Below are 12354 nucleotides of genomic sequence, written 5' to 3' on the forward strand. Positions count from 1 at the left end.
CTTAAGAGAGTTCAGCCTGATCTTACCAAATGTTGACTTTAAAGCTTGTTAGAATGTACAAGCTCTGTTTTCCCCTTTTTTATTGCTTTTCCATGGAAGTTTGCATACATTTTAATAAATCGCTGCACCCATTTCCCATTTTCCTAGTAAAATATAAAGAAATCAGGGGAGACTCAAGACTGTTAGCTCAGTCTTACAGAAAAGGAGTTTACTCACATTAGTTAGATTTTGTGAAGATAAGAAGGTATTCTTCAGACAATTATTTGCCAAATTAATGGTTTTAATGGTCATGTGGCATTTTAATTTCTTTCTCTCACACCAATAATCACAGATCTAAACATGAAACAGTTACCCAACAAAAGAAAGAATATGGGCCAGTAAGTATCAGAACTTTTTTTTCCACCTTAAAAATCTAAAACCCTAAGATGTATAGAAAAAATACTGGCTGGTCAGTATTGGAGAATGTTTGGCCTTTTGTTAGGCAAAAAACAATCAATGAAACTGATTATTTTGATAACAGATTAGTAATTGATCCTAGTGTCAGTTGAGCAGATGATTAACAGTCATCACTTTGATCTCTTCGTTTCATTTCCCCTTTAAAGATTTGTTATTCAAACAAACCATCAGCTGATTCCTGTTCTGCAGCGCTTTGTTCTTTTTAGGAAGCTTCCTTTATTAGGCAATAGGCAGTATTGCATTGTCCTTGTTTGATCTCATTATCTGTAACACATTCCACATTTGTTACACACTTTGAGACCAGAAGGTGTGTGTGATTTTTATGAAATGTGCAGCTGAAGGAGGTGCTTTTTGTCACTGTCAGTCCTCTATAAACAAAATATTTACAGAAAAAGCCAGTCTGTATTTTATTTAGAAAAAAAATAATACATAAAATACTCCTATAATTGGACCACATTTCAGCTATCCAATAATAAAGCCAGCAATTTAAAAGAGAGTCTTTAATGAGTGTGTCTTTGAAGTCAGAGAAAAGTTTCCGGGAACAGGCACATTTTAAAAAATCATAGACTTTACCTGATTACTTAAAAGTATTAAACGATATCTAGTTAGGGTTATCCAGTTAGGTTGAAAGAGCGGGCAATGTGTCTGTCAGGAAGTTATCATAAAAAGCAGCTGGGCTGAGGCCAGATCAGAGGTGCAGAAGATGATAACCCCGAAGGGCAGATCAGCCAGGTTTAGGGTTATTACTGGCAGGTTTCTGGACATTTTGATCACACCTCAGGTGTTGAGTAGATCTCAGTAGCTCTTTGTACTCTTTGGGTTGTTTCTCATGGATCTGAAGTTTTCTTGAGTTTGTTGAGACTCATACATATTGTTAGGGCTGTGCGATATGACCAAAATCTCATATCCCGATATAAAACATCTATCGTCCGATAACGATATAAATCACAGAAATTTTACATTTTCTGTAAATTCTGTGAATCTCGGGTAGCTGAAGTGTTTCCAGCTGGGCGTCGTGTATCTAGAGTCGAGTGTTTTACCAATGCATTAAACTACACATTTTTAGACATAGGTTGTAACGGCCACCGTTTTCTTTGTGAGTATTTATTACACGGCGTGCTGCAGGGAAAAGCCTGTTCTAACGTTTGAGTCTAAGGTTTATTTTTTAGCACCTGACGGCTCTTTTTTTTACTTCTCATCCGTAAATCTGCATCTTTCACGTGATTCAGTTTATTTTGAAAAGTCTCAACAGGATCTTGAGCTTTATTGTGAAAGGTTTATGTGGAACATAAACAAGCGGACACGCGAATGGTTTTACCGTTGCTGTTGCTAACGACAACGCATAAAAACAGGCACTTGTCCGTCTGTAGTGTGGTTATATTAAATATAAGAGAAAGAGAGAACTTTAGGAAATTAATATAGCCACTACAGTGACCATCAAACGATGAAAAAATATTGCCGTAAACAGTTTATTTTGCAACAGCACAAAACAAACGATAGCGTAAAATGAAACGATCGACGTTTTTATATCCTCATCCGATATATATCGTTATATCGAACAGCCCTACCCTCTTGTCTTGGTCTTGTCTTGGTCTATCTATTCATCCATCCATCCATCCCAGCACAAGCTGATTTCCAATCCTCTGCTGGGATTTCGGTTTCCAAATCTTTGCTCCTAGCATTGACCTTGTAGTGTGGACACTTGAGTATAAACAGAATACAAACCTGTGATATGATATCCTTTCTTAAACCCTCATCACATTACACTGTGTGAGTCTAATAACTGATTTGTGTTGTTAATCTTTTATGAAAGGCTCACCTGTACGTATTTAACGAAGTGAAATCACCTACAGATTCTTGTTTCTCCTCAGAAGATGGAGTTGGTGTTTTTCCGGCTCCCGGGACATGGGAACATGACCCTGAAGCACATGAATTCACTGAGATCCCGCCAGCATTTCTGCGACATCACCATCGTGGCCAGTAACAACCAGACGTTCAGGGGACATAAGGTGGTGCTGGCTGCCTGCTCACCCTTTCTGAGAGATCAATTCCTCCTCAACCCATCGTCCAGGCTTCAGGTAGGCCCCCATCAGCACATGTGAGATTATGGCTCCTATTCATATTAAATGAAGCTGTTCTGTGTTCATGATTTTTCTCCAGGTGTCGATGCTGTACAGCTCCACAGTGGTGTGTGATCTGCTTCAGTCTTGCTACACTGGAATCCTGCAGTTCAACCCAGAGGAGATCGTAAACTACCTGACGGCTGCCAGCTACCTTCAGATGGAGCACATCGTAGAGCGCTGCAGAGGAGCTCTGGAGAAATATGTCCAGCTGAAGAACCCCAGTCAATCTAAGGTCAGTCAGTAGACATTAATTATATTTCTTCCTGCTTTCTTACCTGGAGTTTAATTATTAATATTTATTTAGTAATTTAGCACATAAAGCAGTCCAACTATAATTTTTTTTATTTTCTGATTACAGGTTTTTCAACTGGAAATCTTGCACCTTTTTCACCCTAAGCTGTGTGCACATTCTCAGAACTTGCAAAACTTGATAAAGTTTTACTAGATTTTCTGTAATCCTGTTTGTATGTACTCGGTTCAGTTTATTTATCTCAGTTTTTTGGCAGTCTAGCATCCACAGTTTTCAAGATATAATTTTCAAATTTTGTGAGATGGTAGATACCAATAACAGCTCGAGCTGTTTAATTTAGGTGAAAATCAAGTTCAGCTGTTATAGCTGCCTACCAATATCAAGGTCAAGGTCACACCAAATGTGAAAATCAGTAAAAACGTTATACTACCCACAATTTTGAGTACCTTGATTGGGTTAACATTTAACCTTGAGTGTTATTGTAAGCACCCAAGGTTAAATTCCAAGCAACTATATTGAGTAGTATATCACGTGAAAGGGCACAGAGAGAGCTGCACAACACACTTTTTATTTTTTCAACACAACGCCCTATGTCAACACAGTGATGCCATACATTTTCGCCAGATCACACACTGCTTATCTTAAAGGGGACATGAAACGTTACACATATAAAGGCTAATTTACAGGCGCTGGTCTCAAAATGCGACATAGATGTAAAACTGTCCGTGAAGCTGGCTTTACGAAAGAAGTGCTTAAAATTTTAAAAACACGTTTAGCGCCATCGTCTGTCAGTATGAAACATGACGTCATGTGACAGAATCGTTAACTTAGAGGAAAATAAGGACACTAAAACTAAAAATCAGTTTAAGGGGATCCCATTAGTGCTGCTCCTGTTGGCAACAGTGAATTTTACATCAAGAAACTGATTTGACAATGACACAAAAAATATAAATGTCCTATAGGATATATATAACCTACTGTAGGATATAAAATATGCTACAGGAAATTTCCATATTAACAATGCTGACATCAGCGTAAAACATCCAAATTTTATCCTTTTTCTAGACGCCCACAGAGGAAACTGAAACCAGGCCAGTGATCGTCAGCGGCAGTGTCCATTCAGTCGCATCACCTCCACCTAGGCAGCCTTCCCCTGTGCACTCCCACAGCCCCGTAGTGCGCTCGGTGGAGGAGAGCAACGGCGAATTGTCTGCTCAGGGAAGCAGTCAGCTGCATGATGACAGTGCTGCACTGGATGAGGGCTTCATTAAGGTATTTCTTTTTCTAATAACATTTTAGATCACTTGTACTTGTGCATAGGATGTTGTCATGATGTCTGGTAAAATAATTTAGACTAACTGACTTTTCTGTGAGTAAGGAAAAAGATTAATTTTAAGGATAATTTAAAGTCGATCATAACAAAATTTCTAACATTATTACTCAGTAAAGAGGATATAAGCAGCCCATTACTTTTACATTTTTTATTCTTTTTAATTTATTTATTTTTCAGGTGAATTTGGTTTCAGTTCACTTCCCGGTTAGGTTTGTGCATTTCAGTTTAGTTTTTATTGCTTTCAGTGTTTCTTTTAGGGAATTTGAATTGTCATATAGGGGCCTTTTGTGGACAGGAAGTCAGACAGAGAAACTGCATAGAGAACACAGTCAATTTTCAAAATAAGACGCCTTGCCGGCTAAGTGAATGCTGTCGGCGACAGAGCTGACTTGCACTCGGAATGTTGCTGTCATGTACCAAAGGCTCTGGGCTGGTTTACACATTTCCTGTATATTTTTTACTTTAGTTCATTTTTGTACAAAGTAAAATAAAGTGTAGTTTATTTGTAATTCAAAAAATTTAGTTCTTATTCTAGCATTGGTTAACAGATTAAAGATCATACTGTCAATTATCCCGACTGTAGCATTTTCTGAAATATAATTTGGCTTACAAACACTATATATATTTGAATGCTGTTCTTTTTCAGTTAAGTTTTGCTCCGTTTCTGGTGTGCGTACGGATTTATGGTGGAGACATGGGGAGATGTCTCCTCAGAGGGGATGCAGTCTCAGAAGAAATGTCTCTGTGAGGAGGGGTATAGGAAATTAGATTGGAATAGGATGGCAGTCCATTTTTTTTTTACTCAAAATAGAATAAAAATGATATTTGTGGTCATTTCTGTATCCTAAAGAACATGTTGTAGTTTCTGATTTTTCAGTTGTACAAATGATCCTTTGGTTGAACTTTCTTATCCTGTTGGTTCTGCACAGTCCTGCCAAAATCTGCCATAACTCACCCCGACGTATCGCTCTGTAAGGAGACGAAAAGGTTCTTCTTGCACGTGTTTAGTGTTTAGTTTGTCACTTTTATGGTTTAGAGTCAGAGGTCGGGTTTAGGCCAAGCATGGGGAATGTTAGCCTGTGAGATGGAGCTGTTTTGGCCTCTGGTATCTGCTACACTGTTACCCCCCTGATTAATCACTCACGGTGCAGCCTGGAAACATTCAGTGAACTTCAGTCCTAACAGCTTCCCTTAAAGCTACTTGAAGCCATGTGGTCCAATTAAGGAGATGAAGGTTGCAGAGGTGTCCATCCTAATGAATAGAGCTAGAAAAGACCTTAAGGATAATGATAAAAAAAAAATCCTCACAATTTACCGAAGCCTTTGCTCATGTGTCCTATTTTTCTAAAGTGGTATTTAATTTATTCAAGCAAAGAATACGCTTTTGAAAGAACAAGAAAAATCCTGAAAAAAATCATCATTAAGCGTACTGGGCAGGTCGTCAGATCTCACCTTTTTGGGAGTAGTGTTAAAAGTGGTTTGGAGTAAGCAGTCTGAAGCACACATGGGTATTTTGATGGATATTCTGGTAGTTTCCGGGCATCTTTAGTTGTAGCCTTAGACACCTCACCAAGTCTGCACTTCTCTTACAGGTCCATGCATCAGATGAGGATGAAGAGGCCAGACAGGAGAACTACAATATGTTAAGAGTGTATATTTCTGAAAATGAGCACACTGACAGAGACAGGGAGGAGGAAAAAGGAGCTCCCTCTGAGGTACCTCAAGGCGCCAACTTCTCAGAGACAGAAGAAGTTGTGATTGGAGAAAGTGGCGAGTATGACTTGAATCCAGCAGGTCTCAGTTCTGGAGAGTTTTCAGCAGAAAGTCTCCGCGTTCTAAGTCGAAGAATCTCTGAGACTAATATTGGCCATAGCAGAGGAAGGGGAAGGGGGAGGGGTTTAAAAAGAAAAAGGTGGGTGTCATCTCAGGAGAAAAGACCTATAGGCATCACCCAACACCAGGATCTCTGGTATCTTACATCTGCTGGAGGTGGCTTTGGCCTGGACTACAGCCAAGAAGGACTGAGGGCATCAAGAAATATTGTCACGGTTGAGATCCCAGAGTTGGACTTCGGCATGGGCAGCACACAGGGGGAAAAGGTTTCACCGATACCCGCTAACAGTCTTAACCAGTTCTCCCTGGAAGAGTCTGCTTGTGGTGCTGGTGAAGGGAGTTCAGGGTTGACGACTGTTGGAACAAACGAAGGCAGCGATGAGTCGGTTGCCGTGGTGGGGTCTACTTCCAGCGTAGCTGGCCCTGTAATCTGCGAGCACTGCAACATGACTTTCCCTTCAGCCCATTCCCTCGCAATCCACTCCCGCTCCACTCACCTGCTCTATGCCTGCCCCTGCTGCGGGAAGCACTTCCACCACTCTACGAACCTCACCCGGCACATGGCCGTGCACAGAGGGGCCGGCAAAACGCACCAGTGCCCCCTGTGCTACAAGACGTTCACCCAAAAATCCACTCTGATAGACCACATGAACCTCCACAGTGGCGAGCGGCCTCATCGCTGCGCTTACTGTCACGCCCACTTTGCCCACAAGCCCGCCTTACGTCGGCACCTGAAGGAGCAGCACGGCAAAACCACGGGGCAGAACTCCCTACACGAGCAGGAGGAGAGGGAGAGAGCAAGAGGAGCAGCTGGGAGAATACGAGAGGAGGAGCAAGAATGTCTGGTTACTGAGTAATAAGTCTTGTTACAGACTTCAGGCTTGACGGCTTGTTGCAGTTACATTTGGTCTTCATGTGATCAGTGTCAACACAATGTGGAAATTAAGTGTGTGCTAAAAAATAAATGCCTTTACATTCTGGCTGCCAAATAAAAGACTTTTCACATATAGCTTTTTTTTTTTTTAGCAAAAAGGAAGAAAAAAAATGTTACTTGACATTATAGTAAAACACTGGTATAAAAATATCTGATGGCTCTGTTTAGTTTGTGACAATGAGTCTGCATGAACAATACCAGGACCCCGAAGCCAAAGCAGAGGAAATTTTAACAGTCCATATTTTTTATTATTCACACTTGTGCTTTTCCTACTGTGTAAAGTGTTCGTTTTAACATTGTTTTTGACTCAGAACTGCAGTCTTCAACTTGAATATGTTGTACGTGGAGTCAGCGCAGTGACTGACTGCAAGTCAAAGACTCTGTGAATGAGTGTAAATAAAACAGCTAGAGAGAAACTTCTCTGTTTCGAGTTACTGTTAATCCACTAAAACCCCACCAACACCTTTTTGCAAGGAGTAGCAAATCAGAAGAAAGTCAATTTGAAGGACAGGAGCTAAACTGGCTTATTGTAGAGCATGAGCTGAATGGTTGATAAGAAAGGGTTAGATTCATACAATTCTACTCCAGAAGAGTCCAAGAATAAAAAACATGAAGCTGACAATGAGGATAATGATTCTACTTTTTTCCATGAAAACAGATAGCAGGGCACATCTCAGAAGACAAGATGTTTCTTTCTAGAAGGTACTTTTAGAGTCAAAACTGAGTCATTTAATATATAAATTAGAAGTCACATGTTTTTTTTTTATATGAATGAGTGACCTACACAAAAGAAAACATTCACAAATACAATTCTTTTACTTTTTGAGCTCAGATGTGTAGTTTCACATGCAAAGCTGCATATGTAGCATTACATCCAGCCTAGAGTAACTACAATGCTCTGATCAAAAAGGCTACTGATAATCTTTTGTCTTCTACAAAGCACATGCAGCAGGTTAGCAGCTCAGAAACAGAGCAACAAAAACATGGACTTTTCATCCCAGGAAAAGATCTTCACTGTACACCACTTGGTTCCTTTTGTCCCGGTAGGAGCCTTTAGTGCTGTTCTGCACGGCTGTAAAGGAAAGATAGGGGTGACGGTTAATCCACGCTGTGTAGACACACAAGCTGTTTGATCAGTGTCTAAACGCACAATACGAGTGCTGTATTTACCCAGTGAAGCCCACACAGATTTGCCAGTGGCAGCGTCCAGCATCGGCTGCTTCCTGGCGATGCTGACTTTGATGTGAACGTCTCCCACCGTGGTTCCATTCAACTGTGAAACAAGAAACAGCAAAGCCAGTTCAGCCTTTTAGTCTGCTGTGTAGAAATAAACCAGGCGCCTGTAAAACTACAGCCAGTCTTTATCATTAAGTCATTATTGTGCTCTGATGAAGGCCACAAGGGCAAAGCGTCTGCATGTTTGTGGACATACCAAAGAGTCATATTTACTTTTCCCCCCCTTTAAATTAATAATTGGATTTTTTGGATGATTTCTTAGACTGAAGATGCTCATTTTTGAAGCCAAGCAGTAATCCGTATTGAGACCACCCAGGTAGCTGGAAGATATACTGTCCTCCCTGAGCTGCTTGTATTCAACTGAATAAGATAACTGTCCTTTGAAGGAGTTTCCAAATTCTTTAATCGTTTTAACCACTGTCTGGGCCACAGTATGATAACGTTATGCCAACTCGAGGGATCATGCTGACCATGCACCTAATCAAAGAAGATGTAAAGTCTTATTGTGGTACAGCTTTGCCTGTATTGCAATTTAGACATTCACCAAATCAATACCTGAAACAAAAAATACAAAAAAAAACAAACACAATAGACATAACAGCTGGGTGGCAGAAAGAAAGATGGCACCAACCTCAGCAACAGCCTGGTCTGCAGACTCCATCTTCTCAAAAGTGATAAATGCACAACTGGACAGAGGAACAAAACAGAAAAGGAAGAATAAATCATCGTTACACTATTTATATTACTGGATGAAAATGCAGGCAGAAATGACACTTATGAGCACACAGTTTTGTTTAAAGCCTCCTTACTTGCGTGGGTTGTCCATCGAGAGATCGATGATGTTTCCGTGTTGAGAGAAAGCCGAGCGCAGGCTGTCCTCGCCGAGCCCAGAGCCATAAACGTAAACGGTGTTCCCCTTTCGCACTCCTCTGCGCTCTGGGTACGAGTCTGACCCTGAGAGTGAAAAAAGCAGACAGGGACAAATCATAAACCAGCAATGTTTTTTTTAATGTAGCTTGTTTTTTATTCTTCCATAAGTATTACAGAAAAATTAACTAAAAAATAAGATAAAAAATTACTGGAGAAGTATGGAAGCAGCACTGTGTACAGAATAAGTGACTTCATTGTATTAACATGTACTTTTTGGTCAACACGTTTCCACAAACTAATTCCACTTTATAACTGCCAATAATTGGATTTGTAGCAAAGCTGTTCCCACAAAGCTTTCTAGAAGTACACAAACCAGGGCTATTTTTGGATCTTTTACGAATATCACAGTGGAAACCTCTTTAAACCTCTTTCAAATAACCACTTTGAAAAGAACGATGATCCAAAACACTGCAGCAAGAGCAGTGATAGGAATCCGAGAGAGATCATATTACTCTCCAGTTAGCTTCTCTTCACTTGCTCGAGAAAATGCAGACTAGATTAGTTTGTGCTCAGGTCTGGATCAGGTATTTTGAACAATCCCTCAGTTTTTAAAGCCCAAGGCTACTTGGGGACCTCCCACGATGAACTGAGCACCTACCCTCTCCTTAACTATTATATTAACACATCTTTTCTCTTCTTGTATCTTCCAACAGGTTTCTCTGACAGCATGTTCATAATCTTTGGTTAGAACTGGTTAGTGTTTCGTCTGTAAGGCAATCAGCCTTAAAATTTCTTAACCCCTAATTTGATTTTGACCTTTTGACACCTATCAATAAGATTAGAAATAAGCAGACTAGGTCAAGGATGAATTTGTAAACTCTTGACATAGTACATTACAAAAGATAAGCAAGCCTTGGCCAACCACATCTAAATAATAATGGGTTGCATTTATACAGCGCTTTTCGAGACCCTCAAATTGCTTTACAATTCCACTATTCATTCACCCTCACATTCACACACTGGTGGAGGCGAGCTACTGTTGTAGCCACAGCTGCCTTGGGGCAGACTGACAGAAGCGAGGCTGCCATATCACACCATCTGGCCAACACCGGTAGGTGAAGTGTCTTGCCCAAGAACACAACGACAAAGACAGACAGAGCTGGAGATCAAACCGGCAACCTTCCGGTTACAAGATGAGCTTCCCAACCCCCTGAACCACAATCGCCCCATCTGATTTTTTTTCTGAAGATATGGAAATAAAAAATGCAAAAAGACAAACATTAGGTCTAAAGTTCACATAACAGAAAATGGTTACTTACGTCTGAAGGGTCCATCTCTCTCTCTTTCCCGGTCTCGATCCCTGTCTCGGCTTCGGTCTCTGTCTCGTTCCCGTTCCCGTTCCCTGTCTCTTTCCCTGCCTCGGTCTCGATCTCTGTCCCGTTCTCTGTCTCTCTCCCTTTCCCGCTCTCTATCCAGATCTCGGTCACGGTCCCGCTCGCGCTCTCTGTCTCTCTCCATGTCCCGGCTGGATGACATGCTGCCTCCTTCGTCCTCATCCCGGTATCGGTCGCTTGAACTAACAAAGCTGCAGCAGAAAACAAAGAAACCAAGTTAGACCCACAGATACAGAATTTTGGCATATTAAACATGCTGTTCATTATGGATTTGGAATTTACCTCTCATACAGAGACTTCCTGTGGGCTCTTTTTCCAGACTAGAAGAAACCAAAAAAATATGACAATATTAAATTTAACAGAAACAAAGTGGTAAAGCAATGCTTAATGTCCTGTATTATACCTCAGGCTGGTCTTCATCTGTCGAGACACTCCTTTGGAATGGTAAGAAAGCAGGAACTGAGCCTTTTTCAGGGTCCTGTGAGACATGAAGAGCAAAAATCCACCACATGTGAGGAGGAGAGTTTAATAATAATTTCACAACTGCTCGTAGATGCCAGAAATAAGAATTACAGGTCATGCAATGTATTTACTGACATCCCACCTTGAGTTTAATTTCCAGCATTCGAGACCTTTTAAATCCAGAGTTTTTATTCTCAGATTTAATAGCACTGATGGCCCCTGACTTGATGAGCATCTTTGCTTGTTCTGTTGCTGTTGCAGTGTCAACAACAGGCTGGTCTGACAGTGCTTTGACAAAGAAAAGAAACAGACAAAAAAAAGTAAATAACAGTACAACCAGTGTTTAAAACAAGCCACTCCAATGAACAATAATAAAAAAAATACATGTCTTAGATTAGATCAAATATTCTACTGGTGTTATGTTTAAATTTTACAGTATAAACCTATGAGGCCCATATATGACAAGTCAGATTTTTCCAGTTATTGCTGGTGCTTCAGATTATAATGTTGATGTTTACTTCTATTAAAGCCTTATTATAAGAAAGACCAGAGTGATTGAGTCAAAAAATAAAATAAAATAAAAATCCAGCAGTTAGCTGGATGCACTTACTCCGTTTCAAGCCACTCTGGTTTGTCTGGTTGGTTGAACTCTGCTTTTTCAAAGCAACCAGTGCCTTTTTCTGAATAGAGAGGTAAAAAGTGTACATACAAAGCTTTATTTTAGTCTTCGGTATAGCTATTTTACATATTCACGTGTGTCTTCGATGTTGGAAGCGGGATGAAATGTTAAATCTCTGTATAGTGTAGCAAAGAGGAAGCTTATATTATGAAAAAGGAATGGTTTCCTGTTTGGAATGTTCCACAATTTAGTACAGACCAAAAACCTTACATACCTTTTTCTTGAGTTTAGCATATTTCTTTTGTAAAGCCTCCTCTTCCTCCGTCAGCGAGCTCGGAAACACCACCATGATGGCAATCACTAAAAATGCAGAAAACATGTTTTAATGAAAGAAGAAAAAAAATACTATTTTAAGAGAGGTAAACAAAAAATAACGGATTCCCCTATTGATTTACCACCACCAGCTGGCCACAAGCTAATTAGCCAGAATCCACAACTCGACTTCTTTCAGATAAAATAAAAAAACTGTTCACTCAATCCAGGCAGGGTGTAAATCAGAAGTCTACCTCGATATCAAGATACCAGTGAAGTCCTACAGGAGCGATAAAATAAAGAAATGTCCATTATTTGAATCTGTTTTAATCGCTTACCTGCTTCAAACAGTTGCAATGACTAATAGGAAGAATAACGCCGGCGCGTAAATGTGACGTTGTTCTCTTTATGTTTTGTTTTGTTTTTGCAAAAAAGTTTATAATATTATTTTAAAAAGTACATAAAACGATATTTCTAACTTATAAAACATTTTATCTTATAAAAGTCTTTGTAATATTTTTTTAAAGAATTT

The 12354-nt window shown here is 40.0% G+C and overlaps 2 protein-coding genes across 6 annotated transcripts in view; one reads left to right on the forward strand and one right to left on the reverse strand.

The window, feature by feature from the left end:
- The window catches only part of LOC102288814 (zinc finger and BTB domain-containing protein 12), a 9421-nt gene extending 2076 nt beyond the window's left edge, over nucleotides 1–7345 (forward strand). For 2 of the 5 annotated variants that reach the window (XM_005936263.3, XM_005936265.3), the window contains exons 2-5: nucleotides 2328–2534; nucleotides 2617–2811; nucleotides 3895–4101; nucleotides 5755–7345. In XM_005936263.3, the coding sequence (XP_005936325.1) occupies nucleotides 2331–2534; nucleotides 2617–2811; nucleotides 3895–4101; nucleotides 5755–6852 (1704 nt within the window). In that variant the 5' untranslated portion in view covers nucleotides 2328–2330 and the 3' untranslated portion in view covers nucleotides 6853–7345. Of the gene's footprint in view, nucleotides 1–331; nucleotides 378–2309; nucleotides 2535–2616; nucleotides 2812–3894; nucleotides 4102–5754 lie in introns of all 5 variants that reach the window. The other 3 variants (XM_042226200.1, XM_014338073.2, XM_005936264.3) reach the window with 3 other exon arrangements.
- A 327-nt stretch (nucleotides 7346–7672) lies between these two features.
- On the reverse strand, nucleotides 7673–12290 carry nelfe (negative elongation factor complex member E). The gene is made up of 11 exons (XM_005936260.2): nucleotides 12161–12290; nucleotides 11785–11870; nucleotides 11502–11571; nucleotides 11034–11179; nucleotides 10833–10907; nucleotides 10712–10749; nucleotides 10355–10620; nucleotides 8975–9119; nucleotides 8797–8851; nucleotides 8100–8202; nucleotides 7673–8001 (listed from the first exon to the last, which is right to left on the reverse strand). Exons 2-11 carry the CDS (start codon nucleotides 11857–11859, stop codon nucleotides 7922–7924), a joined length of 1053 nt encoding a protein of 350 aa, XP_005936322.1. The 5' UTR covers nucleotides 11860–11870; nucleotides 12161–12290; the 3' UTR covers nucleotides 7673–7921.
- Nucleotides 12291–12354: the final 64 nt, after the last annotated feature.

The sequence above is a fragment of the Haplochromis burtoni genome, unplaced genomic scaffold, assembly GCF_018398535.1.
Source record: "Haplochromis burtoni strain Fernald_Lab_line unplaced genomic scaffold, NCSU_Asbu1 Contig_200, whole genome shotgun sequence".
Classification (NCBI taxonomy): domain Eukaryota; kingdom Metazoa; phylum Chordata; class Actinopteri; order Cichliformes; family Cichlidae; genus Haplochromis; species Haplochromis burtoni.

Bases quoted from the DNA above. Each gene is read 5' to 3' on its own strand.
- nelfe (XM_005936260.2), bottom strand. From the start codon at position 11,859: ATGGTGGTGTTTCCGAGCTCGCTGACGGAGGAAGAGGAGGCTTTACAA. The intron at 10,750-10,832 runs GTATAATACAGG...GGTTTCTTCTAG, and splicing joins CAGATGAAGACCAGCCTGAG to TCTGGAAAAAGAGCCCACAG. The intron at 8,002-8,099 runs GTAAATACAGCA...TTTCCTTTACAG, and splicing joins ATCTGTGTGGGCTTCACTGG to CCGTGCAGAACAGCACTAAA.